Source organism: Emydura macquarii, unplaced genomic scaffold, assembly GCF_026122565.2.
Source record: "Emydura macquarii macquarii isolate MOO-44397 ecotype Brisbane River unplaced genomic scaffold, CSIRO-AGI_Emac_v2 contig_2297, whole genome shotgun sequence".
Taxonomy (NCBI): domain Eukaryota; kingdom Metazoa; phylum Chordata; order Testudines; family Chelidae; genus Emydura; species Emydura macquarii.
In genome coordinates, this window is record NW_027132434.1 from 3821913 (window position 1) to 3849838 (window position 27926).

The 27926-nt window shown below is 41.8% G+C and overlaps 3 protein-coding genes across 11 annotated transcripts in view; 1 reads left to right on the forward strand and 2 right to left on the reverse strand.

Annotated features, from left to right (window-relative positions):
• Nucleotides 1-66: 66 nt before the first annotated feature.
• On the reverse strand, nucleotides 67-12489 carry RWDD2A (RWD domain containing 2A). 4 transcript variants are annotated; one of them, XM_067560768.1, is made up of 3 exons: nucleotides 12371-12489; nucleotides 5877-6103; nucleotides 67-3123 (listed from the first exon to the last, which is right to left on the reverse strand). In XM_067560768.1, exons 2-3 carry the CDS (start codon nucleotides 6075-6077, stop codon nucleotides 2446-2448), a joined length of 879 nt encoding a protein of 292 aa, XP_067416869.1. In that variant the 5' UTR covers nucleotides 6078-6103; nucleotides 12371-12489; the 3' UTR covers nucleotides 67-2445. The 4 variants fall into 4 exon arrangements, with proteins under 4 accessions (XP_067416869.1, XP_067416865.1, XP_067416867.1 ...); XM_067560764.1 differs by having other exon boundaries at nucleotides 12352-12463; XM_067560766.1 differs by lacking the exon at nucleotides 12371-12489 and adding an exon at nucleotides 12231-12362.
• On the forward strand, nucleotides 12471-27212 carry PGM3 (phosphoglucomutase 3). 2 transcript variants are annotated; one of them, XM_067560755.1, is made up of 13 exons: nucleotides 12471-12641; nucleotides 14339-14557; nucleotides 15227-15411; nucleotides 15555-15622; nucleotides 16641-16774; nucleotides 16985-17180; nucleotides 19635-19792; nucleotides 20758-20841; nucleotides 22458-22556; nucleotides 22896-23012; nucleotides 23975-24097; nucleotides 24409-24582; nucleotides 25590-27212. In XM_067560755.1, exons 1-13 carry the CDS (start codon nucleotides 12471-12473, stop codon nucleotides 25677-25679), a joined length of 1818 nt encoding a protein of 605 aa, XP_067416856.1. In that variant the 3' UTR covers nucleotides 25680-27212. The 2 variants fall into 2 exon arrangements, with proteins under 2 accessions (XP_067416856.1, XP_067416858.1); XM_067560757.1 differs by lacking the exon at nucleotides 12471-12641 and adding an exon at nucleotides 14795-15035 and having other exon boundaries at nucleotides 14434-14557; nucleotides 25590-27206.
• The window catches only part of DOP1A (DOP1 leucine zipper like protein A), a 102473-nt gene continuing 101577 nt past the window's right edge, over nucleotides 27031-27926 (reverse strand). For all 5 annotated transcript variants that reach the window (XM_067560750.1, XM_067560752.1, XM_067560751.1 and 2 more), the window contains one exon: nucleotides 27031-27834. In XM_067560750.1, coding sequence (XP_067416851.1) covers nucleotides 27529-27834 — 306 coding nt within the window. In that variant the 3' untranslated portion in view covers nucleotides 27031-27528. The remainder of the gene's footprint in view (nucleotides 27835-27926) is intronic.

Below are 27926 nucleotides of genomic sequence, written 5' to 3' on the forward strand. Positions count from 1 at the left end.
AACTAATAAAAACTTTTTTAAAAATATGGTAAATGTAGAATATTTTTAACTAAGAAAAACTGTATGTACATTTTCAATCGTGCAGTTGCAATGGCAGCAGTTCAGATAAAGTTTTCTAATGCGAGAAGCAATGACTGTCACAGGGAATATTTTCCCTTTGCAGCTTACACATCTCTCTATAGTGGTTGAGTTGTTTTTTTACTTAATCTTCAGTATTCATTTCACTAAAAAGGAAGTGTCCATAGCACATCTTAAATATATAACCACATCTTCTGAAAAGTTTACAGTTATGATTTATTTACTGGTTCATTTTTGCTTTAAAATTGTTTTCATTTTAGTTTTATGTTTTTTATATCATTTAAGCTTGTAACACTTCATCCCCCTATGTGAAATAACAGCTATTCTGGTATAGTGCTGTGACCTGTCTGTGCCTAGGGTAGCCACCTGAAAATGCCAAGGTCAGGGCAGGCTGTAAAAGAAGAGCAGATTCTCCCAGCACTGGTGGGTGACACTGAAGTCAGATTTCCCAACCAGCCACAAACGGTGCTTCTGATTCCTCAAGAAGCCAAAATACAAATGTACACAGCCCCCTTTAATGCATTTCAGTCTCTGGCTCCCAATCAGCCACTAGGTCCAATAAAGAGACCAGTTATTTAAAACTCTATGCTCTTTATCAAAAAGGTTTCTCCTGACCCGAAAGGGTCAGCCACAGTACCAGATCAATATAAGTTTGGATCTTACCCAAAATACTATGCTGCCAGCCAATCCTTTAGTAACTAAAGGTTTATTATAAAAAGAAGCAAACAAACTATAAGAGAAATGTTAAAGGATTAAAGCAATTACATACATACAAATAACTGGAAAGTGCATATATATCAGGTTTCTAGTAGAACTGTGGCGTTTGCAGGCTTGTACAGTCCCTCTGGTGTACATCCAGTACCTGGATGAGTCTCAAACCTTTGTTTCACAGCTTCAGGTCAGTTGTAGACGAGTTGATCCAGAGGTAAGCTGAAGACTGAAGACAAAATGGATGTGGTGCAGCTGCCTTTTATGTCCTTTGGCCTTTGCCATGCTGCTTGTGGAAATTTACAGGAATAAGATGGAGTCCAGGGTCACATGAGTAAGTCCTGGTGACTCATCAGGTGTATCCCTGGCTTCTCCCCCTGGCCCACTGTACCTGTGAGTTTCCTTAATGGGCCATTAAGCAGGCGCTTGTGCTGCAGCCATCCTGTCTGGGGTGTTGACCAGAAACACAGTACAAATTGAAATATAGATACAAACATAGCCATAACTTCCATTACACACATAACACATGAACAAACATTATCTTACTTAGCACATTACAGCCTTTCTAACAGTACCTGACAAAGCATATGGCATATGAATTGTGATTTTGACATATTGATGTTAAATAATATAATAAATGCCACCCCCCACCCAACCAGCCAGCGTGACAGTGCAGTAGAGTGGTTCTCTGACTTGAGGCTCATGAAAATCCCTTATGCTGTATATTCTGGGCATAAAGAACATAGTAAAGTGTTATGAATAGGATGCTTTATAACTAATTGTTTTTGTATCCAGGCATACGGACATTAGCCATCTGCTTAGCAGGCCACCGAGGTATCTCTGTATTAAACCCTTATTTATGCACTCTCTTTATATACAATTTATAAATCTTTGAATATTTCAGGTTAGGGTATGTTAAACACATACTACCGAAGCTAAAGTTTTCAGTCTTCAATTTCCAGACCACCCAATAATTTACCAAAGAAAAAATAATTAAGGAAAAGGAGCAAAGCCTAGGCCACATCATAAATGGGTGGTATTTTTTTTTTAATTTTTAGTAAGAAATAAAATAATGTGAGTTGGATCTTTTTGTATGCACTTTAAAAAATAGTTGAATTAAATTTGAATAGAGGCTTCACAGCGCAGGTCAGGTGTGCTGCACAGACAAGCATGGAGCAGAGTAGTCTATTTTTATTATTAATGCAAAATAATCTGAGCATACAGCCCCTTCTCCTCCACCTTCCCTCTTCTCTCCCACCCAAGCCCCTACAAAAAAAGTTATTATAGGTCTAGACCTGAAGAAACTACCAAGTGCCATGTGGGTGAGAAGCCAGATGGATGATATAATTCTGAGGACTACAGTATGGGATTGTGCAATTTGCAACCATGGCCGTGCGGTCTGGCTCATGAACCAAAAGGTGATAAATGCTGATTATATATAGTTGCACGGTAGATATAGTTTTAGCATTCATTTTCTTAAATAAACATGTACACTTCAGAAGCTTATGATTTATTCAAAACAAAAGCAAAGATTCTATCCTTGCACCATGTATACCAATTTTACTTCATGTTTATTATAGTCTATCCATGGATTAACTAAAAAAAAACCCATTTGTAACATTGTTGTGCAAAATTGAAACTATTTATACAGTTGATCTGTTAGTTGTCTGAATGTTTGCCTTCAACACCAAATAATATTTGAAAAATATGTTCACTTTGATGCTGTTTAAGGAATTCTAAGAATTGGCCAAGATCCATGTGATAGTCATTCCTCAGTCCATAACCACCATGTGCCTGAAACTGTAAATCTTCAAATGTATGAAAGAGATGAAGTTTATCCCCATTTCCTTCAGTTTCTATAGTCTCAACATGCTTGCAGGAAATGTGTTTCCAGTTGGGATATCTAATAACATGCCAGAACTCCTCACAGTTTTCTTTGAGCCCTTCCACACAGATGACCCCAGGTTTCCCAGTTAGGCAGAAACCAGTCAAATATAATTGCTTTGCACAATCAAAGATTTTCTTTTTCAGTTCCTGTCTATATATATGATGACTATAGATCCACATTCGATGAAAAGTTATTTTTACTGCCTTTTCTTTCGGAGCAGTTTGAGAAGAGACATTACTGTTTTGGAAATAAGATGCACTGTTGTCTCGGACCCACTGCACAGCCACACATACACACAGTTCACCTGAATCCAAAGAACTGATGTGAGAAGTGAGATGCTTATTGAGTTGCAGTTGATTCTGTCTGTCTAGTGCATTTGATCTTGCAAATAGTTGTGGTGCTGAATGAGGGTAGCTGTGAGGCAAGGATACATGCAAGTCTACTTTTACCTTAAGATTAAGTGGGGAGGAAAAAGAGAAACATGAAATCAGATCTACACGTATTGAAATACATGTTACAGTAACAGGAATTTCAAGAACCATATACTGTGCTCCACAAAGGAATGCCTCAGCTGATGATAGTTAGAGAATTACAGCAGTCTCTCTAGGGGGTGGGGAGACTGCTGGTATGCTTCCAAACTCAGCCTCTCAGTCTCTCTTCCAACCCTCAACCCCACCACCCAAAGGTTTAAGGTAGATTCACCCTCCTTTCGATATCTCCTTCTCTGCCAAGGAAATAATATATGATCAAATAAAATTGCCACAATCTAAAAAAATTGCATTATTTTTTGTTATATCTTCTGTGCCCTGTTCCCCATCTCACTGTGTCCACGCCTGCAACATCCCCTTCATGTAGTTGATCTTTCCTGCTTCACAGACCAGAGTAATGTGACAAGTTTGTAGTAGGCAGGTGGTTATCCCTGAAGAGAAGCTGTTCCTACTGCATGTTTTTAGGTGGCTGTGATGAGCACTGCTAGGCAGAGCAGGCAGCTACTTCAAAGTAAACAGCAGTTCCAGAAAAAGCCGTATGGGCAAGTGACTTTCAAGAAGACTACTATTACTCTGTTTCTGTGATAGAGGAATGGCAAGCTCCAGATGTCTGACAACTTTCCACACCCTCAGATGCTCTCTTTCTGCACCCACTCACACTCTACTTGAGAGAATGAGAAAGAACTTTGAGTTTTGCAACTTGCACATGGAGGCAAACACCTGAGGGAAGAGTGGTGATGTAGCAAACTGCAACAAGCATCCAATAGTAGGTACTATTGTCAGTCAATTTCACTTGGGGGGGGGGAGAAGGGGGGGGAAGAAAACTGACTGAAGCCTCTCAGTTCTCCATAAACATAAAAGATCCACCTATGGTGAAGGCTGTTCAGAGTAATATAGATGAGACAATGGTAGGCTAAGCAATTACTGGAATACTTAGTTCAAAGGATATTCCCACTGTGCAGAATACTACAATTAAGAAAACAAATGCAAATTATTCTGTCTTAAGAATTGACAATTTTCTACAACAAGAACATTACAGGGGTGGAATATTTTAAATATATGGATGTAATATTATAAAAATTAGTTGTTAGAGTATTTCTATCTTGATACCAAAACTGAAGAGCTCTCCTGAGGGTATGGGCTAAATCAGTGGCTCTCAACTTGTCCAGACTACTGACCCTTTTCAGGAGTCTGATTTTTTTTGTGTACCCCCAAGTTTCACCTCATTGAAAAACTACTTGATTACAAAATCAGACTTAAAAATACAAAAGTGTCTCAGCACACTTAATTGCTTATTTTCTCATTTTTACCATATAATTAAATCAATTGGATAAATACTGTAGTTACATTTCAGTATGTAGTATAGAGAGCAGTATAAACAAGTCATTGTCTGTATGAAATTTTAGTTTGTACTGACTTTGCTAGTGCTTTTTATGTAGCCTGATGTAAAATTAGACAAATATCTAAATGAGTTGATGTACCCCTGGAAGACCTTTGCGTACCCCCAGTATTACGCATATCCCTTGTTAAGAACCACTGGGCTAAATGACCCGAACATTCACAACTTAAATCCATGGGTGATTTCTACTATCCTACAGTTAAAATCACCTGGTTTCAACATAATTCATAAACTTTCTTCTAACCACAGAGTTTTACAATTTTATTTTTTCCTAAATTAGTCTCTATCATATTGACAAAGTGTGCTAAGTAGGCAATAATTTAAAAACGTTTAAATATCTCATTTGCCTATCTAATTTGATAATTAATTCATATTACATTTTGTTAACTCAAACAGCTCCAGTGAATTCAGAACATTACAGAACACTTCTGTATTTTTATGGGTAAGATGATAAAACAATTGAATTTCAACATTAAACTACTTTCAGAAATGTAAGTTCATTTGAACAAAGTTCTGACAAACATTTTAGTAAAATTAACTTAAACATTTAAGCAGAAGTCTGAATTCTGGCATTAACTTTACAAATATTATGTAATTTCAATCTCCAATGTATAATCAATCAAATGTTTATGACCCAAAAATAAACTGGATTTTCTTGTTATTTTTCTTTTATTGTTTTATCATTTTTCAGCATAAGGTCCAAAAAATTTCATTGCTATATCATTTGAAACAGCAATGAAATTTTTTGGACCTTATGCTGAAAAAATGAGAAGCACTTTTATTTCCCATTCATATTTGTGGGAGTTATGAGTACTGACAACCTTTCAAAGTCCAAATATACCAACAGATTTTAAGCAGAATTCCCACTGATTAAGTAGAATTCCCACTGATGATGCTTAAAGAATGGCATGATTTGGTCTCAGCTTGGCCCACAGTAAAAAAAAATACAGGTCTGGGGATGACACTAGTCCCCCATGTATCCACCACCTTCCTCCTGCCCAAGGGTTGCAAGTTGCAGTCTGAAAATTAAAGCTGGAAGGACTAAAGTACATATTTACTGCCCTCCATGCCAACAGCAGAGTGCAGCATGGGGCCCAAAGTTTAGCTGCATCCTTTTTTTCTTCAAATAAAACCTATTATTTACTACAAACACTGAATTTCTGTTAAATACAAGCTAAAACAAGAACTCTGCACTTTTTATGGAGACTATAAATATTTGGTTACAATATGCGTGAAACATCTTTTTTTTGGTGACTGCGGTGCAAAATTAAGAAAACGGAGTTGTTAAAAACAAAATGTAAATGGAAGTTCTCACCTTTGGCTCATCAATAGCAACAGAAATGGAATATTCAATCTGAGGTGGTAGTGCTTCTTTTATATTTTTCAAATACATCTGCACATTAGTAAGAGCATTTTTGTCCTGAAGGGTTATTTCTCCTTTATTAGGAAACATTGAAAAGAGCATTTCCATTTCCAACAGCTGAAGCTCAAGACATTCTTCTATTGTCACAGCCATTATGTTACAGCTGTAAACCCAGATACCTGAGAATAGAAGAAATCTTATTAGCAATAATCTTTCTTAAACTGTAGCAATATTCTTCTATCAGTCAATTCAATATAATCTTGTGGGTTTTGTCTTATAGTAAAAAAAACAACAAACAATTATGAAAAAAATTGTCAATCATAAAGCCCTTATTTATTTTCTTTAATTTCCAAGAGAAAAAAAACTACATTAAAATGGAATTAAGGTTGAGAGTACGTATAATTAGTTAAAGGGTAAAACACATTACAGGAATGTTGTTTTGATAACCACTTTGGAATCACAGCATACTCAAAGCCATACTGAGATATGACCAGTGGTATGGAATACTGATAAACTATTATATTGACTTTTTAAAAGTTATATGTATATTTATGGGCTTGTTAGCAATTGTATTCCTGGCTAAATGGGTATGATAAAAAATGCTTCCAGCAGGAACTAAAGATAAACAATAATTAATGCAAATCCCTAATACTTAAAAAATGGGGGTAACCAGCCTTTTCACATTTCACCTCCTGGGGAAAAACACACACATACTGGTTTAAACAACATGAGTTCTGTAGCACTTTAAAGACTAACAAATTTAATTTCAGTAAGCATAAGCTTTCGTGAGCCTCAGCTCACTTCCTCAGATGCAGTTGGTAGAAATGATACAGCAAAACAGGAAACATAGAAAACATATAGAAGGCAACATTTACATATCCAAGAGCATAGAAAACAATGGGGTAGGTGGACAGAAGCCGGGTACTTGAGGCTTAATGACAACCATTGAGTAGGAAGTGAGAATGGGTCATCAAAGCAAATTACTTCTTGTAATGAGATAGCCATTCCAAATCCCTGTTTAAACCCAGTTTGAATGTGTCAAGTTTGCAGATAATTTCTAACTCAGCAGTTTCTCTTTCAAGTCTGTTTTTGAAGTTTTTTTTTGGAGAAGTACAGCAACTTTCAGGTCAGCGACAGAGTGCCCTGGGAGATTGAAGTGTTCTCCAACTGGTTTATGGATGTTATTTTTATGTCTGATTTGTGTCCATTTATCCTTTTGCATAGTGATAGTCCAGTTTGGCCAAAGTACATGGCAGAGGGGCATTGCTGGCACATGATGGCATATATTACATTAGTGAATGTGCAGGTCAATAAGCCCCTTATGGTGTGATTGATGTGGTTAAGACCAGTGATGCTGTCACTAGAGTCAATGTGTGGGCAGATTTGGCAACAGGGTTTGTTGCAGGGATAGGTTCCTGGATTGGATTTTTTGTAGGGTGTATGGTTGCTGGTGAGTATTTGCTTCAGGCTGGGGGGCTGTCTGTAAGCCAGGATGGGTCTGCCGCTCACTGCCTGAGCAAGAGACGGATCATCTGTTAGGATAGGTTGTAGATCTTTAATGATGTGTTGGAGATTTTAGCTGGGGACTGTAGGTGGTGACCAGTGGTGTTCTGTTTTTTTCTTTGTTGGGTCTGTCCTGTAGTAGGTGACTTCTGGGTACCCGTCTGGCTCTGTCAATTTGTTTCTTCACTTCTCCAGGTGGGTATTGTAGTTTTAAGAATGTTTTATAGAGATCCTGTAGGTGTTTGTTTCTGTCTGAGGGATCGGAGCAAATCCGGTTGTATATTAAGGCTTGGCTGTAGACAATGGATCGTGTAATGTGTCCAGGGTGAAAGCTGGAGGCATGAAGATATGTATTGCGGTCAGTTGGTTTTCGGTATAGGGTGGTATTAATGTGACCATCCTTTATTTTTATTGTAGTGTTCAGGAAGTGGATTTCTTGCATGGACTGGTGCAGGCTGAGGTTGATAGTGGGGTGGAAATTATTGAAATCCCGGTGAAATTCTTCGAGGGACTCTTTCCCGTGGGTCCAGATGATGAAAATATCATCAATGTAGAGGTAAAGAAGAGGTATTTGGGGATGAGTTTTGAGGAAGCATTGTTCTAGGTCAGCCATAAAAATGTTGGCATTCTGTGGGGCCATGTGGGTGCCCATAGTGTGCCACTGACTTTGAGGTATAGATTGGTTCCAAATCTGAAGTAGTTGTGGGTCAGGACAAAGTCACAACGTTCAGCTGTCATGTGTGACATATGATCATCAGGGAAAATGTTCTTGATGGTTTGACCTGCTTCTAAGGTGTTAGCAGACACAGAATTTCAAGTTGTACAAAAATAGGGCCAGACTTAAGGTACATCTACACCCTTAAAAAAAGCCTGTAGCACCAAGTCTTAGACCCCAGGTCAATTGACTTGTGCTTAGAGGCCTAAAAATTGCAGTGTAGACAGTCGGGCAGGAGCCCAGGCTCTAAGACCCACCCCCTTCACAAGGCTTCAGACCCTGGACTCCAGCGCAAGCCCAAACGTCTACAATGCAATTTTATAGCCCTGCAGCCTGAGCCCTGCAAGCTGGAGTCAGCTGACCCAGGCAAGCTGTGGCTGTGCCGTGGATCTTTTATTGTAGTGTACACACACCCTCAGCCACCTTCTGAGAACTAACAGGCATGAAGGAGGAGCTAAGTATTTTAGACCCACCTGGGTCTTCATATGGCAAATGGGGCATCAAGCCAGGCATGGATATAAGCTTTTTTCTTCTTTGATATCCTTTTGGTCTGAATACATGGTACTTTGTTCTATGAAGGTTGGCCCTGGTTAACTCTGTCATTCCCCCTGAGAGAACAGAACTGAAGATGCTGAACTAAATTCACACCTGCTGAGGTGATCAGAGTAAAATGCACGGGTTTGCAACTGAAGGCCCCAGTCTGGAGAAACACAGGATTCTGCCCCGAGAAAGCACACAGTTGGAAGCCCGAGACCGAAGTGAGTGCCCTCAAGAAGACATTAAACATTTCATGGAGGGTAGAGGTGCATTAACTTAGGGACCGAGAGTAGGAATTATCCCAAAACCAAGCATAAACCCAGGAAATTCACCATTAAGATAACACTTAAATTCAAATATATACGATATGGAAATGTGGTTAATACACCCAAAAGAACTGTAATTCTGTTCCATAGGGACCCAATGCAATAACCATTTTATTACGATTAAGGCATTTTAATTATTTTGATCTCTGATTAGAGTAAATTGATTTTTAAAGAAGGGTTTTTTACAAAGCTTTTTGCCTCATATTTTCCCTCTATGATGCAACTACTGAGTACAATACCATTTTTAAAGTAATTTAACCCAAACTAGTTTTTTGAATTTACTTATAAATTTTCAGAACATTCATTCTGTACTCAAATGAATTCTGTTGTAAGTTTGGGAAAGAGATTCCCTAATTTTCCACACACAAACTCAATCCTTGCTTTACGTGCAAAACGCAACTCATCCTTAGGTCACGAATTTAACTGGTACTCCATAACATAGCATAACATACTCAAAACATGCATAATTTTTTGCAGGATTATTGTCTTGAAAAAAATTTAATTAACTTTATGCATACGCTTAACTTTGTGCATTTGAGTAGTCCCCGAGTTCAATGGTACTATTCACGTGTAAAATTAAGCATGTGCATAAGTTTTCCTAATGTAAACCTAAAGAAATTCTAAACTCAGGTGCCACAAGTGTAATTTCTTTTAAACTATGCGTTATACCATAGTTTCTCAACCTGTGGTACGCATACCCTTGGGGGTACACGAGACACAGGCAGGGGGTACGTGGCAAAAAACCCAGTGAAGGGAGGCAGGCTTCTGGGAAAGGTGGGCAGACGCCGCCAGCTTCCGGCCTGGTCCCACCTCCTAGCTGGGAGGTAGATGGCAGCCGACCCAGTCCTGGGAAGCTGGACGGCAGCCGCTGGCTTCTTGGGGCGCTAGGTGGCAGCTGCCGGCTTGGGCGGCAGGTGCTGGCTTTTTGGGAACCCGGCGGCAGCCACCTGTGTCCCGCCTGCTCCCAGCTGGGAGCCCGGCAGCAGCCTCCTGTACCTTGTGAGCTGGGCTCACAGCTGGGTAGCTGTCACCCATGCCCCGGCTCTGAGCCAAGAGGCAGCCTCTCGTGCCCTGGCTTGGACAGCAGCTGCCTGCCGCCTGCCCACATCCCCAGGTCCCAGCCTGCACAGAAGCCTCCTCCGTCCCTCCTCGGATTGGGTGGCAGTCGCCCACCTCCCAGGCTGGCAGCCAGATAGCAGCCGCCTGCAACTTGCCCAGGTGGCAGCTCCCCTCCCCGGGTCAAAGCCCAGTGCCCAGAAAGGTAGGTGGAGAGCCCAGCAGCTTGCTCATTCCTGAAGCCAAGCTCTATGCCCAGGTTTACTTGTCAATTTCACTGCTCTAGCTGAGCAGTGAAATTGACAACTATGACAGCCCTAGATTTTACCAGTATAAAAATGTTAAGAGGGGCCCACACAGTGTGATTTGCCCCAGGTCCACACCCCACTAGGGAAGGCCATGGGGAGCGCTGCTATCCACTCTGGTGAGCCGCTAGTGCCTGCTCATACCTCACAAGTTCCCACCTGTGTGAGACCACCACATGACTCCGCCATCAGGCCATAGTGATTGGGTGGCGTTGACCTTTGCTCCTATGAGGAGGAAGGAGGGGAGAAACAGCAGGGGGTTTTGTGATCTGCCACAGCCACACAGCACTGCAGAACTCAAAACTCTCCTGCTTTACGAGAAATACAGCCGTCTAGCGGTACAGGGGAAAAAGGTTGTGGAAAATTGAGTGTTGGGGTACTTATTAAAATTTTCAGAAGTTAGGGGGTACTTGCTACTTAAAAGCTTGAGAAAAACTGCATTATACAACATTGGATTTGTAAAATCACCTCACACCAGACTATACATGCCTCAACGTTCAGGTGTACTAAACAGCATAGAGTTAGAGAATATTATCAAAATGCTTATTACACCTTATAGCTATACAAAGCCTTAGGAATCTATATCTCTAAGTTTTTATGAATGACACTGTAGAGTCAATTTAGATAAAACAGATTTAATGAACTATCAAAAAAGCTGTTTTACTACCCATGAAAACTCAAATTGCGTACACTCTTTAGAAAGATATTAAAATTGTTTAATTATTGTGAAGCTGATTAAAAAGTGTGCACACATGCACGCACGCACGCACATCAAAATACCCAACATATGAAGACTGAGCTAAAATTCAGGTGGATTAGGCTCTGAATGACAGATCTTGACTTATTGGGCTTTGGATCAGGTGCTGGTAGTACTGAAGTTACATTATTAATAATAGCAAATTAAATATTGACTCATCTGTACAACCAATGACAAATCAATGTTTTAGAAATAACTAAAATGTTACATTGACAAGTAAATACGGAAACAATGTGTCAGCTTGGAAATCCATGTAAACACGAATTCTGGTTTGATTTTATGAACCGTGTTTGTACCCTTACAATGGTCTTTCACCACCTCCTTGCATTCTACATCTGGTGCTAAGGCAAAGGAGAATGGCAGAGCGTTGTCAGCCCCTTGAAAGGAACCGATATTGGGGCTCATCAGCTACTGAATAAACTGGTCCCCGCAGAACAGTGGAGTCTCCCTGGTAGGCCTATTCTGATTAGCTTCACCCCTCCCCGCCCCGCAACAAAGGCAGTTGTGCGCCGATTCATTCAGCCAGGCCCTACCTCGCCGGCCCGCCCCGCACCCTTCGCAACGGCCGACACCAGCCACGCCACGCGACCTTCTCCGTCGGGCAGCGCGCGCTCGTGCCCCCCGGGGGGGGAGGGTCCGCGCTGGAGGGTGCGGGGCTGAGCTGCGCGCGGAGTCCCTTCAGCTGCTCGTCAAGCCAGGCGGGGAAGGTGCCCGGCGCCGTCTCGCTGGTGAGGCAGGGGCGAGTTTCCCGCCCTTTCCCCCATCTGGTGGGGGCTGCCCACGGGGCTTGATTTTGAAAACCCGGGCTGTTGGGTTCTGCACGTTTGCCTTTTGCATGCAGGCCGTTACGAGGCCACGTCTTCTACCTTCGGCCCAAAACCACCAGGCGCAGAAAGATTTTATTTTCTTTCGAAAACCGAACCTCAGGATACTCCCCAGCCCGACTCCGGCAGCTGAAGCTTTAGGAAAAACACCAGCTGGTGCAAGACTCCATAAAATGGGGCACCTGGCCTCGCTGCAGGGCCCCAGCCCCATCGCCCCGGCCTGCTCAGCCCCCACTGCTCTCCCTTCCCCCGCCCCCCTCCCCCGCGGGGGGCCCCTCACCACATGAGAGATGCCAGGGGTCGCCTGTCCACGAGCAGCGCCCAAGGGAGTGGAACGACACCACTTCCACAAGCCCCGCCCCTCACTAGGCCTCTATGACCATCGGTGCCGCCAAACCCCGCACCCCGGCACGCGCAGCTTGCCGTTGAGTCCCGCCTCATCCTGGCTAACCGCCAGACGGAGCTCCCGCCCCTCCGACTAGGCACGTCATCACGCTCCCCAGGCTGGGATATCATCGGGCGGATGGAATGCCCTGGTGCCCAACGACGCCCCGCCCGCTCCGCGCTGCTGCGCTCTGATTGGCTGGCTTGGGGGTGCTGGCGGACGAATCCCGGAAGGGGCGTGGTCGACCGCTGCTGTGCTGAGAGACTAGCCACGTCGGCGGCAGCTCCGGGGGCGCGCAGCGCTGCGCAGGTACGAGGCGGCTCGCGCGGAGCGCGCTCTTGGCTGGACGGCGCTGCTGCCGCTCCTGCTGCTCAGTCCGGGGGCGACGGGGCCGCGGCCGCGCCGGGCTGGGCGAGCGCCGGTGACCGCAGAGGGGGCGGGGCAGAGGGATGGGCCGGGCACCTCGTGAAACTTTTCGAGACCGTCCTCGCGCGTTGGGGATGGTCTGGAAAAGTTTTACCCGCGGGACGGGAGTTGAAACTCGCCTGCGCGATGTCGGCCCCAGGCTGGGCACAGCGGAGCAAGTTTTCTCCTGCGCTGCTGAGCTAGCGTTACCGTATTTCACGTAGAGGACACTCATCGTTACCGTATTTCACGTAGAGGACACTGCTGGGGACAGGGGTGTGCGTGTGGGTTGTGTGGAGGGGGCGGGTACAGTTTCCATGGCAATACCACGTCGGGTCTCCCTTCTGCGATGCAGCAATGCCTTCAGAGCTGGGTGCCCGGCCAGCAGCAGCTGCTCTCCAGCCACCCAGCAGCTCTGAAGGCAGGAAAAAGGAGGAGCAAGGAAAACTCCTGGACATTTGTTTGTCTGGGCGAATTTTCGAAATACGGAGATCAGAAGACCAAAAAAGAGGTCGTCTGGCAAAACCCGGGTGGTTGGTAACCCTATATTGAGCGGTTGTATCCTGCCTCCCATCTGCCGGTTATGCCGGCCTGCATCTCTCACAGCCCTTCTTGCTGTCTCCCATAAATGTGCAAGGCCACCTCCCTGTCTTCCTTCAGATCCCGTCTTCAGATTCTCCACTGTTATGTGTCAATGGAGGCAACTTCTGTGCTGTGTTTCCCTATCATGCTACTCAGTGCTGTTCCATTGTTACATGGTATTCTGCTTGTCTCACTTGAACCCAGTGTTGTTTCTTGTCTTGTACTTAGTTGGTAAAGTCTTTGAACCAGAGGTGCTTTTGATTGTGTGTTTGTATCACACCTGACGCAGTGGGGCCCTGATCTATGGTTGGAGCCCTTAAGAATTGCCACAATACAAATAATAATTTCACTTGGATATTAAAACAAGTAATAGGCTGTGTGTGGTGAAAGGAAAACTGTATCCCCAGTGAACTGGGAGTGGGGCCTGGTATTGAAGCCAAATACCCTGTTCCTGCTGTTGTCTGGAATAGGAGACACCATTTCTCTCTGCCACTTGCACTAGGGCCACTGAACCAGTGTAACTGAGGATCCTGTAGCTCCCCCCTTGGCCCTGTCTCGTCTCTCTCTGTACTGGCTTGTGGGGCTGACACAGACTCTCTTCATTGTATGCAGATGATGTGGAGGCTTCTTTTAGGGCTATTATGCTTGTGTCTCTTTTGCAAACCCATCAATGTCTTGAGGGGTGTGAATGGCTTTATGTGGACCCTCAGTTGCAATTTTAATATCTAATAACCCTGACTCGAACAACAACTAAACATAAAAAGCCCTATCTTGCATGAATATATCTAGATTTAACTTAATCTTGGGCTAAAAACAAGTTTGAGTTGCTGTTTAAAATAGTCTTTTACTACACAAATAAATAGCCTTTAAAAACTAAAAGCTTTTTCATGTAAATGCTGCAAATTCTATGCCACTTGTTTCTGTCTGTCTCCAGAGACATATTCTTATTTGGTTGATTCAATGTATCTGTATTTAGAAATTTATGATGGTGTTTTAGCTGTTACTAATAACGTGTACAGTTTCCTTGTACAGAAATGGATTTTGAGGCAGTTGCAAAGTACTCAACGTTACACGTGAAACCTGATGGACTTACCCTTCAGTATGGAACTGCTGGATTTCGTACAAAGGCAGGACATCTTGATCATGTCATGTATCGCATGGGTTTGCTGGCAGTACTAAGGTCCAAGAAGACCAAATCTACTATTGGAGTCATGGTTACAGCATCTCACAATCCTGAAGTAAGAATGTTTCTGATTGTATTCTTTGTTAAAAGAGGAAAATAGGTGGTATAGGCCAAAGAAGAATCAAAATCTCTGAGTTGGCAGAGATTTAAAGCCAGATCCTGTGAACACTTGTGCATAATTTAAGCATGTGAATAGTCCCATTAACTGCAAATAAGACTACTTGCATGCTGGAAGCTGCTTTGCCACACAAACTCATACCCTCATCTTTGTTCTTCCCTCTCCCTCTGGAAGGAGAACTGCTAAAGTACAGGACCTTATGAGGATGAAAAGCAGGGAGCACACCTGAGGGACATCAAATTCTTTCAGCAAATTCTATTTTTTTAAGTTGACTGTTGCTTTTTGAAAGCAAATGTTATAAGTGAAGCATTTGCTTTGCTTATCTGCTGCTCTTAAAATATTTTTGACTATGAAATCGCGAAGCCTATCGCTTTGATATCAACTGACCCTCTTTTACAGAACTGCCAGAAAAATAGTAGGTGACTTAATATTTTGATTGTATTACTGATTTAGGCTATGTGTGGGTTTGTTTGGTAGCTAGGCCAAGTTTTATTTACACTTTAGGTCTAAATGAAGCCATAATGATGTATCTATAGCTGTCTTCTGTCTTTAAAGAGACTGCTGGGTTTTTCACTTTTAGACTCAATACATTTATTTTCTTCCAAGGAAGACAATGGTGTAAAGTTGGTTGATCCTCTGGGTGAAATGTTGACCTCTGCCTGGGAAGAATATGCTACACGCTTAACTAATGCAGAAGAGCAAGAAATACAGAGCATACTAACTGAGATCTGCCAGAAAGAAGCAGTGAACCTGCACCAACATGCCTCAATTTGTATTGGTAGAGACACCAGGTAATTGGGGCGGGTGGGGGAGGAGGGGGAATACACACACACATAGACTATTGAACTACCAAAGTTGCAGTGAGTGAGGCCTAGGTGTGCGTTTCTGCATGGTGCTTTTGTAAAAAGTGGTGATTGTCTTTATTCTTTTTCAGACCTAGCAGTGAGAAACTTTCACAGTCAGTAATAGATGGTGTATCTGCTCTTGGAGGTCAATATCGTGGTATGTTGACATTTAACCTGGTGCTTCATATTTGAAGTTTTTATGTAAATATGAACTACAGACCCAAAATTGTAGCTCAGATACCATTTCCGTTACTGCTTATAGTGAATATTTGTGTGGGTTGGGGATGATCTTAATGTAAGTGGATACTTCTACATAAGTTTACTTGAAAGTTTTCAGTTAGGTCTTTTGCAAAATATTTTCTATAATATACAGTAGTAAATATTGTATATCTCTAAATAGGAGTCAAGGTGGGTGAGGTAATATCTTTTTTGCGCCAACTTCTTTTGGTGAAAGAGACAAGATTTCGTGCAACACAGAGCTCATCTTCTAAAGTGCTCCCAGGGTCATCTTTTGAATGTGTTGTGATGCCTTCAAAAGATGAGCTTGGAAATTCATAACTTTGCTAGACAGTAAAAATCATGGTCTTTAATAAAGCCACTGGATTTATGGGTTATTACAACAATTCTAAAACCCATTAGCCCCCCCTCTTGTGTCCTATGACTGCAGGGGTGCTAACCGGCCAGTTTACCTTGTATGGTCCCTTTAGAATATTTAACTACTTATGCTAAACTATCTGTTCCACCTTGTATTTGGCTGTTACACTCTGAGGATTTGTCTACGCTTAAAACAGTATAACAGAACTGATGCAGCTGCGCCATTGTAGCAGTTCAGTGCTGACAATACCTACGCTAACGGGAAAGATTTTGTGGACCTAGTGCTGTCTACACAGGGACTTAGGTCCATTTAACTATGCTGCTCAAAGGTGTGGATTTTTCACATGCTGATGGACATTGGTTTAACTATCTAATTTTCTGATGTAGACCATGCCTGAATTCCTTTCCCAGACCTGAAGAAAAGCTCAGTGTAGCTCAAAAGTTTCTCTCTCACCTTTTATTAGACCAACTTCTGTTGGTATTACCTCACCCACCTTGTCTCTCTCTAATATCCTGGAAACAACAATCTAAACAGGAGTGACTCTTCTATTATTTTAATATTGTGACTTATTTTATATTAGATTATGGTCTGGTAACAACACCACAGCTGCATTACATGGTCTGCTGTCAAAATACTCAAGAGCACTATGGGAAGGCAACCGTAGAAGGTTACTACCAGAAACTATCCAAAGCTTTTGGGGCACTGATAAAACAGGTGAGGGTAGTTATGTTTTCACTAAATAATTCATTGCTTATATTCATGTAAATGCACAAACTGGATATCTTCCATATACAGTGCAAAAAATAGCTCAGAACACGTCACATGTGCTTGTTTTCTGCTATGGGGAGTTCTGAGATAGCTATAGATTTTTATCCGAAATATTATCGTTGACTGTAATGCCTTTCCTGCCTCTCTTTTCTGAAGGCTTCCAGCTGTGGAGATGACCCGAGGTGTCTGAAGATAGATTGTGCAAATGGTATAGGAGCCCTGAAACTAAAGGAAATGGAACGTTACCTTCCGAAGAAACTGTTAATTCACTTATATAATGATGGAACCAAGGAGAAACTCAATCATTTATGTGGTGCAGACTTTGTGAAAGTTCATCAGAAACCTCCTCTAGGTATGTAATCGACAATCTAAATTTTTTAACCCTTTTCAAATACAGACTCTATTAAGCAGCATGCTGAGCAATAACTTTCAAAGCATAGGACTTAGCATGGAAGCACAGGGATGCGTAACTTCCCCAGATATAGGTGACTGATCTTTGTGGAGCCCCTTAATGCTGTAAATCATCAAAGTGATAACAGATTACTCAAAGCTTTAAGCTTTTATCACTTAGATTAAGGCCACTGTTTTCAAACCTGAGCAACTTAAGTTAGGAGTGTAAATCAGAATTAGAGACTTTGATTTTATTGGTGTGCTGAGCATTTACAGCTGCCCATTGAAATCATTAGGAACATGGGATGCACAGCATCTCTGAAACTCAGGCCACTTTTGTTTTTAGGTGGCTAACTGGATGTACATTCCTAACCCTTTACTTGTTCACAATCAAACTTTGGCCTATGGGTTTTCCATGCTACTGGGACTTGCTAATTTACCTGCCAGCTGCAGAGGAGCTGCAATTGCACTGCCTCACTCAGGTATCAACTTGCGTGAGAGAAGGGATGGCAAGGGGAGGGGAGTTGGATAAAATGCCTCGACAGAGAGGATAATAGTTGAGTATGCTTTTCTCTCATGCATGAACCAGAATGTGTTTCCAGAGCAAGAGATTCTGGGATGGGATGGGATGAGGAGGCATTGGAGCTCCCATCTTTCCTCTTTCAGAAGCTCTGCTCTTGGGATCTCTAAAACCAAACAATAGGATGTCAAGAAATATTATTCTTTGGCATGAAAGTCCCCAAAAAATCCTTCTTTTCCTTCCCATTCCCCCCTCAACCCTTCTTAATGACCTAAGCGAGCTAACATAGGGAAGGATCATAAAGTCTGGGAGAAAAATAACTAGTTTCCTTTGTAAAGCATCATTTGAGCTCTGTATTGCTAGATGGTAGCTGCTAGTTGGCTATCACCTGGTTATTTCTTTTAGTGAGTATTAAAGAGTTTGCTTGGTCCTGTAAAACACAGAGCAACATATAGTCTCTGCCCCAAGGAGCTTATGCTTAAAACTAGACAGACAAAACACACTGCATTGTATGACCAGCATATCCATTTATCTCTAAGTGATGCAAAACATTCATATATAATCTTAGTGATGGATGCTATAGAAAACGCTATAGTATCTAAGGGTCTTATACGACAATGTTTTTTGGTGTAACACCAATTTGGTAGATTTAATGGCCAAAGGTTTCATAAATGTGGGCTCACTCGGTATAATACTAGCATTAAGGAGAGGGAGTTCAAAGTGTAAGGGAAGAAATGAGAACTAACCTAAAGCAGGTGGGGAAAAATGTATTGAAGATGAAAAGAACCTTTGATGCAGAAGTGCTAATGTCCATCCAGCCTCTAGACAGTGAGCATTAAAGTGGGAGAAACCATGGCAAGAGGCCAAGAAAACAGTGGAATCACTGTGAATAAGCACTTTGTGGAAATGCTTGTACTTTACTCAAGTAGAGGAGGGTTGTATTTGGAAGCAAGACACATGGAGGTTTATGAATATAATATCTAATTGGTTTATGTATTCATTTCAGTCAGTTTGTAAAGATGTTATGAGGAAAGGTCTGGTTATGGTGCAGCATGCACCAAGCTGACATCATCTAGCTCAGTGGTTCTCAACCTCTTTACCATTATGGGCTGCATATACAGCTCTGTCTGAGTTATGTGGGTAGCATCCTCACAATATATATATATATATACACAACCTGTATGGCCCTGAGGATGTCACATGGGCTGCAGCTGTGTGCTGATTGGGCCGCGGGTTGAGAACCACTGATCTAGCTGCTTCCCAGTTTTTGTACTTTCAGACTTTCACCCTGAGGTGAAGCCCATCTGTCTCATTTTGAGCTAATGCCTGCACATCTGTGGATTATGGAGGGAGTACTAGGTGTCTCTGGTCTCTGATTTGGATCAATAGATGATGTAGCTCCTTAAATACTCTGTGGTGGCTAGGCATGTGTTTGAGAGGTGTGGGCATTTGGTAGGTCTGGATTCTATTTTTGGTGTCATAATTGCTATTTGCTACTTATTTAACAGAGTATACTGCAGTCTGACCACTAGAAGTACGTCTGAGACCATATTTCATATAGACTTTGTAACCTGACCTTTTTAAGGTGGTATAACAATAAATGGGTTAGAGACTGAATTTTCAGTTTTTCATTGCAAAGTGAACATGTATTTTTTCTTTGCAACTGCCATTCAAAGCAGCTTACCTGATTAGAAAAGTTCAAGGGAGATTTTCTTAGTAAAATCAACTTCCTGCTCTCATGTTACTAAAAGTTTTTCATGTTTAGAGACTGTGCATGTGTGTAACTAATCTCCTTTCTGAAACTTCTCATAGATAGTTGGATGGATAGATATTTGAACTAACTAGAGTTTTGCTTCTCATTCCATATCTAATAGTTTCTACTTCCCTGTGTATTAGGACTAGAAATCAAACCTAATGAAAGATGCTGCTCGTTTGATGGAGATGCAGACAGAATTGTTTATTATTATAATGATACTGCTGGCCATTTTCATCTTCTGGATGGAGATAAAATAGCAACTTTAATTAGCACTTTCATTAAAGAACTTCTTATCAAGGTAACTTCACATATACAGTAAAGGGTTTTGCTTTGGCCCAAACTGTGAAACATAGCCTCTCACCTTCACAGGTTGAGATGTATGTGTGGGTGTCAATGCACTTGGGTATTCTTTCTAAATATGCAGACTGATGCAAAATCCAATATTTAAAAAAAGAGCCCTTTTTATACCTTAGTTGCTGTGGCAAAAGGAGTGACCTAATTTTTAGAGGACAAGGGAGCTAGCTTTAAATTCATGCTGAAACTAGAAAACTTAGCACTGACTGCTTGACCATCATGCCTTGACTAGGGACTGAAAAAAGTCACCCTACTTTTAGATTTCATTTTACTGCTGACAACCTGAGATGTTTTCCTGCCTCTTCACTCTTTTAACTCCATTTTGACCCAAGTTAAGCTTGAGGGCTCAGTCCTGCACTCCCCTTCCCTTGAACTCAGTTTGCATTTGATTTGCCTTCGAGTGCATTTTCTCATGTCCTTAGTGACGGTGAATGGTGCTGCCTGGACAGACCCGGAGTATAAAATCCCACTGTGCGCTGGAGTTTAGAAGAGGGGTTCCAATCTCCATTCCCACTTGGTCCTTGGTGCCTCTGAGACTGTTCTGCCAAGGCACGTTCCAGTTGGTGTCAGTTTCTCCGATAGACATTGACTCACTTCTCCTGGGGCCAGAGATACAGTATCCCATGATAACCTCTTTTGACTGTGAACCTGGCAAAGGCCAGTTCCAATAGTGATTTAATGTCAAAAAGCTCTGTGTCCTACGAGTCCTACATCCTTCAGATTCTCAAATGCAGCAGAGTTCTGAAAGTACATCAGGAGAGTAATTCTATGTGTTGAAAATCTTTCACCTCATTAAATGTTCTATTCGCATCCTAAACTAAAATCTTGGTTTAGCTTTTCCTATATACTGTGCCTTTCTGAAGATTTATATGTCTTGAATTGAGCATTTTACTTTTTTTGTCTGCTCAGATAGGACAAACTCTGGAGATGGCAGTGGTACAAACAGCATATGCTAATGGGAGTTCTACACGTTATCTTGAAGAAACCATGAAGGCATGAAGTAATCTTTTCTCTCCATCTCCTCCACATTTGCTTCCTACCTTTTAAAAAAGCACCCGTAAAGTACTACAGTGATGGACACCAGGCAGACCTAAAATGAAATAAATCTATTTTGCTTTAAACTTCATTAACAATTAAATTATTGGTGGTAAACAAGATTTTAAAGGTGGGAAGAAATGTCAGTCTCAGTTCTAGCTAACTTAAAAGTTGGATTGCCAGTGCTAAACAAAATCTTATTTTTTTTACCCTTATTTAGAAAGCTTCAGAGTCAGAGCCCTTTATACATTTAGACAGCTGAGGGAAACAGATTAGGCCTGATCGCCTTAGAACATTCAATGTTGTTGAAGTGATATTTATGGTCCTAATATTTAGTTCAACTTCTTCTCAGTGAGGCTCCCTAGGCACCCACCCTTCAGTTGCCTTCCTAGACAGAGCTCTCTCGGTCATTCATTGGGCTACCACTAAAATAATATGCTTCCGGTCACAAACCTTAACTCTTTTCTAAACAGTCATGGACCTGGTTTGTTCTAATGGGTTAGGCACAGATTTGGGAATCAGGAGATTGCCCAAGGACACGCATGGAGTTGTCACTTAGGGCTAGATCCACCAAGGTACTTAGGCACCTAAAGAGGGGGCTAGGTCCTTAAGTCCACTCTTTAGGTGCCATTGACATTCTCAAAACCACCTCTCAGCTGCCACCTAATCCCCAGGCACCTAAGTGTCTCCTGCTAGGCATGTTAAAAGCCAGACACCACCCCGCAGCCAAGAAGCTGCTACAACCCCTTGCGTAAGCCAAAGCCCTAGTGGCTCCAAAGTGGGAGTTGCGAACTAGGCATTCTCCTGCCTATCTCACCAATGGGGCCTAATCCTCTAGGCAGGCTCAGAGGACATGTACTGAATCAGGCCTTGTGCCAAAGACAGCAGTGTGTTCATCCCAATAGTTAAAATATTCACCTGTGATGTGGAGCAAGTTTCCTATATCCCAGGTGGATGTCCTAACTACAGGACTTTTGGCTATAATGATGGGGGGGGGGGGGGGTTTCCTCCCCGCCCCCCAAGCCAAAAAAGGTCTGATTTTTGGCTAGTAGGACATGGACTACCTAAGCAGCTGATCTGTTTTAGACACCTAACTCCAGGAGAGGGTTCATGGCTGAGAACTCCAAGCCCCACCCATTTCATCTTCAGTTCAATCCTGGCTAGCACAGGCAGCTCCCTAGGTTCTGAGGAAACTAGCTTCCCTTTCTTAGGCCCCTAACTCTCCCTGTGCATTGTAGGGGGAGCATTCCACTAGGTGGCGGGGGGGCCAGGCGTTGGAAAAGCTCGGTATCTTTTTGCACCTACCCTTAATCTTTTCTCCTCCCATTTTGTATGGATAAATGAGAAAGCTACTTACCCAATAGGTCTGTAGTGAGAATTCGGTAACTTCTGCTAATCACTTTGACTACAAAAAAACAGTATCTGTACTAAACATTCATAGTGCATCAAGGCATTTAGCTATTTTCCTGACACTTAATTTCATGGCTAACAGTTTGATCTTGTGTTTCTACCATCTACTCAAGATGTTGATTTCCTACCACTTTGTCTGCTTTTCTTGTATCTTGGGGTTGTAGGTGCCTGTTCATTGTACCAAAACAGGAGTAAAGCACTTGCATCACAAGGCCCAGGAATTTGACATTGGAATTTACTTTGAGGCGAATGGGCATGGCACAGTAAGTACTTGTGGGCATTATAGCTTATTTGAGTTTTAAAACTTAACCACCAAATTAGCTTGAGAATAATGTGCTACATTCCATACCTCCAGTACAAATGGGACTTTCCCCCTACCCTATTCTCTTGTTTGCTAATCACCTTTTTTCCTTCTCTATTCTGTCCACCCATTGCCACTAACTGTTGAGTATTCTTATGGGAGTTCCTGGAAGTGAAACCCAGAGACAATTAATTGGGTTTAGTTGGCATAACACACAATCATCTCTCTCTAATTGCTGTATGAACTGTTTAGAAATGTGTCCATTGATGACATAATTCTATTATCATATCTTTTTCTCTAGGTATTATTTAGTAAAGCTGCTGAAGAGAAAATAAGACATCTGGCAAAAGAAGAAAAAGAGAACCAAAAAAGAGAAGCTGCAAAGATGCTTGAAAATACCATTGACTTGATTAATCAAGTAAGAGCTGAACTGTAAAAATCAGATATTTTGATTCTGATGCAGGGGGCTAACAATGTTGGTGTCTTGAGTGACTGCTAAGTTGCAGGATGGGGAGTGTGTAGAAAATTTTGTGGAGGAAGACTACACACCATGACAAAACAGGCAAAGGGAAGGAGATGGCCTATTTTAAACATCCTACCACACTGGGCAGACAGCCATGGGCACCTGCTATTGTCTCCCCACATTTGCACAACTAAAGGAAGACATGTTTGAATAGTGTAACTGTTCCCATTAGAAAGATGTCCACTCATACAAAGGCAAAATACTTCCATCTGGTCTGGCCTTTGGCACTTGTAACTAGAGAAGAGGAAGGGGATTGGATTGCTTGGGAAACTGTAGAATGACACCTCAGACTCCACGTCCCATTACCAGTTTAATTTTGGTTGAATTGCACCAAAATGGTAACTTTCATCTGAAGGTTGTTCACTGGCCTGTGAAGTGAGATGATGGAATGTACAGGCCCTTGTATCCATGGAAGCATTGGTATTCTTTTTGGCAGCCTTAGCCCAGAAGCTAAGGATCGAATAGGCATGAGCATCTTACTTTATTGGAGTGGTTCCTTTAATGCACAAGTGTGAATTATCCTTTGCCAGAGTAAGTGTAGGGAAGGAACAAGTCACCTGTCCTCACTGAATCTGACCTAATATGAGAAGTACTGGGGTTCCTCTTCAACTACTAGAATTCATCTTTGGTAAATCCAACATTCCAGTGAAGCATGCTGCATGTTCTCTAGTACTTCGCTTCCTCCCCCTGCTCTTAGTAAGGAAAATCAAGCTTGTGACAGTCACCCAGTAATCCTGCTGCATTTTCAGTGACTCTTTTTAGATTTTTTTTTGAGAATTGTTTTGGCCAATTCAACAAAATACCCTGGGATTTTCTAATTGTCATTGAAGACTCCTTTATTTTCTTCATATTCATAGACCGTGGGTGATGCCATCTCAGACATGCTAGTGATTGAAGCAATCTTGGCTCTAAAGGGTCTGACAGTACAACAGTGGGATGCCATCTATGAAGATCTTCCAAACCGCCAGCTCAAAGTTAAGGTTAGTGATACTATAATGCTGGCCAGAGTATAGTGGTCAGTGTGTGTCTGTCTCTCTCTCTGAGACCCTCCCTGCATTCTTCTGTTCACCAGCCTGCCTCTCCTTCCTGCTGAAGATATGAAGTGATCTATGCCATATTGTGATATTTTTACTCTTCTTCAAAGCAGCTAAGAGAAATAACAAAAAGACCAAGGAGACCTTCACTTACTGAAGCAGCAAATCAGATTAAATGACAGACAAATCGGAGGCCCAACAAGAAGCTTATTTTAGAAGGGTAGTTCTTCATATGTTGTTTGGTCCTGCCACTGTAGGTTGCAGACAGACGAGTCATTGATACAACAGCTGCTGAGAGATGTGCAGTTACACCCCCGGGGCTACAAGAAAAAATTGATGAGCTTGTAAAGAAATACAGCCGGTCACGAGCTTTTGTCCGCCCATCAGGAACAGAAGATGTTGTTCGAGTATATGCTGAAGCAGACACACAGGTCAGAACTGAAACAATTTGTCTGTACATCAGCTGTAAGCAATGCAGTCCTCTGATACAGCACCACTAAAACTACTGAGTTTTGGGGTGAGGGGGGAAGAGCTTATTGGGGACAAACTTTAGAATAGGTGAAGAAAATAAGTGTAAGTTAGGACCTCTAACCTGATAAGTAGAATGAAGCAATTTTAGGATTGTTTTCTTTTTCTTTTAAATATTTCCAAGCCTGTTTGAGAGTCTATAGAGAGAAACCTAGGGTTTACCACAGGGCTCGACAAATTTGCTTTGGAGCGAGGAGCCAGCCCAAAAATTAAGGAGCCAGACAACATGCGCTCAGCGGCGGGGCACGCAGGCTGGAGCGCAGCAGCCGCTCCCCCCGGAGAAGTACTAGGCGCCAGAATTAAATTTCTAGGCACCACGGCGACCTGGCGCCCAGAGTTTGTCGAGCCCTATTTTACCATGATTAGCTAACGTGACTTTTAAAGATATTAAAGCCTGTCTACAGTAGGTGCTAAACACACTTTCAGTGATGTTTAAAGAAAATCTCCTCCCTGTGCCCAATCTTGATATGTGCATAGTGACTCCAATCCAGCCTAGACTGTCAGTGCCTGAGTGTTTCCCATCTCTTACTGGGATATGGGAAATAAAATCAGTGACTGATTGTGATCTGGTCCCTTATGGCAACAAGGACTACCATCACAAAAAACCCTATTCTAACTGATAGTATGTTGCTGTTTTATATGAAACCAAGGAATTAGTGGCCATAGAAACAACTTGCCCTAGAAGTGGCTTTTTCAGACCAAGATTAAAGGTCTTTTGAAATCTTGTATTGCTATAATTATATTGCTGCTGGATAACATTGATTTGAACTATGAGGCTCAAATGTACAGCCTTCTAGGAATACTTATATTCACATGTCCAGAAAAACTGCCTCCAATGTTAAAGTTCAGATCAAATGAACAATGCTTACAGCCTAGTATAACGCTTTGGTTTTTTTTAAACAATCTACAGGAGAATGCAGATTCCCTCGCACATGAAGTAAGCCTCGCTGTTTACCATCTAGCTGGTGGAATAGGAGAACCACCCCACCCTGTGTTTTGAAGGACACAGCTGTGATCATACTACCTATACATCACTACTTTATTTTTTTTCTTTTGTTATTTCTGACTAATCACCCAGTTTAAAAAAAAAAAATGAAGTGGAATATCTCTTAATGGGACACTCCTGCTGCTCTGACCATTGGAGTTTTTTTAAGCCTCTTTAGACCTTTTACTTCTGTTTGAAGTACAATAACAGAACTGGAAACAAATGTCTCTGCTGTCTTTAATTGTTCTCAATCTGAGCTGGAGTATCTTCTATGTAAATGAGTTAAATTTGAATGCTCCAATCTCTTCCCTGGACACTTACGTGCTGTATTGCTAAAGGTAGTACAACATTAGTGGCTATTTAACGGTCTGCTCTATGACAAACTTTCCACTTAAAGCAAGCAGTGTTTGGGGATTTGTCTACACTGCAATCAGGAGTGCTGCGCTACTATGTAGTAACTTGGGTTGCAGCCCACAAAAGCTTATGCCTGCAGAAATTAAATTTGTTAGTCTTTATAGTGCTACAGAACTCTCGTTGTTTTTGCTGTATACAGACTAAGAGAGCTACCCCTCTGGAACTTTCCATTTTAATGGTGACTGAGCAGACCTTATGTTGCTGTCTTCATCTGTTAAGGCGGCCATGAGTGGCCTCTAAAACTTTAGGGACCAGTGTTTCCTGTATGTGGTACCTGTCCTCAAGTGCTCTTGCAGGCTCCTCAGCTGTACTACATAAATTTCTCTAAATCACTATAATCACATAGCAGCAGACAGCAGTAACACATTCTGTAATAAACTTGGATACATCTTAACTGTAACAATACAGCTGTAACTTTTAGAGCCCGGTGTACCTCTCTCTTCCCAGCCTGGTATTATTTCCCTCTTTAATACTGGAAATTGGAGACATCACTCACATTGACTCTTAAATTAATCCCATGCTACATGTGTTGTCCCTCATTTTGAGACTTCTGTGCTCACATTTCTACCTCAATAGACTGAGAATTACTCTGTCCTGTGATAGGGACAGATTAGTCTTTCCATATCACAGACACAGGACAGAACCTGCTATTCAGCATTCTCCATTGTCAGTTTCATTTCCCCTTACTGCCACAAGAAAATCTTTCCTCACTGACAGACACTTTCTAGGACATGTTTGTAAGAAATCACAGCTCAGGTAAATCAGTTTGTTTCATAAATTTTTCATGTGATTCAAGGCTTTAGTAAGAATGAAAATAGAAATATTGAGTAGCATGCACTACTGGACAGTGGAATACAGCAACAATATTAACTTAATCCTTTGATGTCTGGGTAATGGACAGAACTAAAGTATTTTAGTAATGTGTTTGATTAGATCATTCTTGCCTTAAGTACAGGCAAAGCACCTTTTATTTTAGTGCCATATATGCTTTTGGTAGGCATATAGTGCACATGGGTCTCCCACAGTAGAATACAATAGGGACCATCACTCAAAGAACTAGCAGATTACCAATTTAACAAACGCTGAGAAAAAGTGTGTCAGCCACTTCCAATGAGTTGAGAAATGAAGACCACAGAAATAAACTGGAAACAAACTGAAAAATGTGCAACTTGTATTTTGTAGTTCCTTTTTTTTTTAAAGACAGAACTCAAGACAACAAAACACAGATACTGTAAATATTAGGCACCATAAGCAATATGCGCTACCAATATTTAAACTTGATTCAGGCCACATCCAGAACTCATCTCTTATTTACAGATATTTAAATTAAATATAACCTGAAGTGTTCATTACATACAGAGTAAGAAAAGAAAACTATACAGCTCTGAAAGATACAGCATTTCATTTAAACAATTACATTACATTTAAGCTGATTAGTGCCAGTGATAGCTCACGTTTTTATGACACCTTCCAGAAAATCCTTCTCAACCATCTCTTCAATTTTTTGCCTTGCTTTGCTGGAGAATGTTTTTTGGTTCTCCATTTTTATGTCCTTATTGGGGAAAGAGTTTGGGTAAAGGATAGGGCTCCCTGAGTGTCCAACACATCTGCTTGTAACTTTGCTGTTAAAAACCTGGCTGAGTACATTGAAGAAAGGGAGAAGTTGCTCAATGCTGCGGACAGTATAGATGGTTAACAGCAAGTGACCTGGTTCCCAACTTAATGTTTTCCCTGAGCTGTCCTCCTCTGGGTTTTTCTGTAAATACAGATAAGTATGAAATAGTACAGAACAAAACCCAAAAGCAAATCACATAGGACAAGCAGAAAATATGAGAAATGGTGTTGCCC

Coding starts and splice junctions, on each gene's coding strand:
- RWDD2A (XM_067560764.1), bottom strand. CDS start 12,463: ATGATATCCCAGCCTGGGGAGCGTGATGACGTGCCTAGTCGGAGGGGC. Junction 6,104..12,351: donor GGCAAGCTGCGCGTGCCGGG/GTGCGGGGTTTG, acceptor TTCTATTCTCAG/GTATCTGGGTTTACAGCTGT. Junction 3,124..5,876: donor TTGCTATTGATGAGCCAAAG/GTGAGAACTTCC, acceptor CTTAATCTTAAG/GTAAAAGTAGACTTGCATGT.
- PGM3 (XM_067560755.1), top strand. CDS start 12,471: ATGGAATGCCCTGGTGCCCAACGACGCCCCGCCCGCTCCGCGCTGCTG. Junction 15,623..16,640: donor TCTTGGAGGTCAATATCGTG/GTATGTTGACAT, acceptor ATTTTATATTAG/ATTATGGTCTGGTAACAACA. Junction 16,775..16,984: donor TTGGGGCACTGATAAAACAG/GTGAGGGTAGTT, acceptor TCTTTTCTGAAG/GCTTCCAGCTGTGGAGATGA.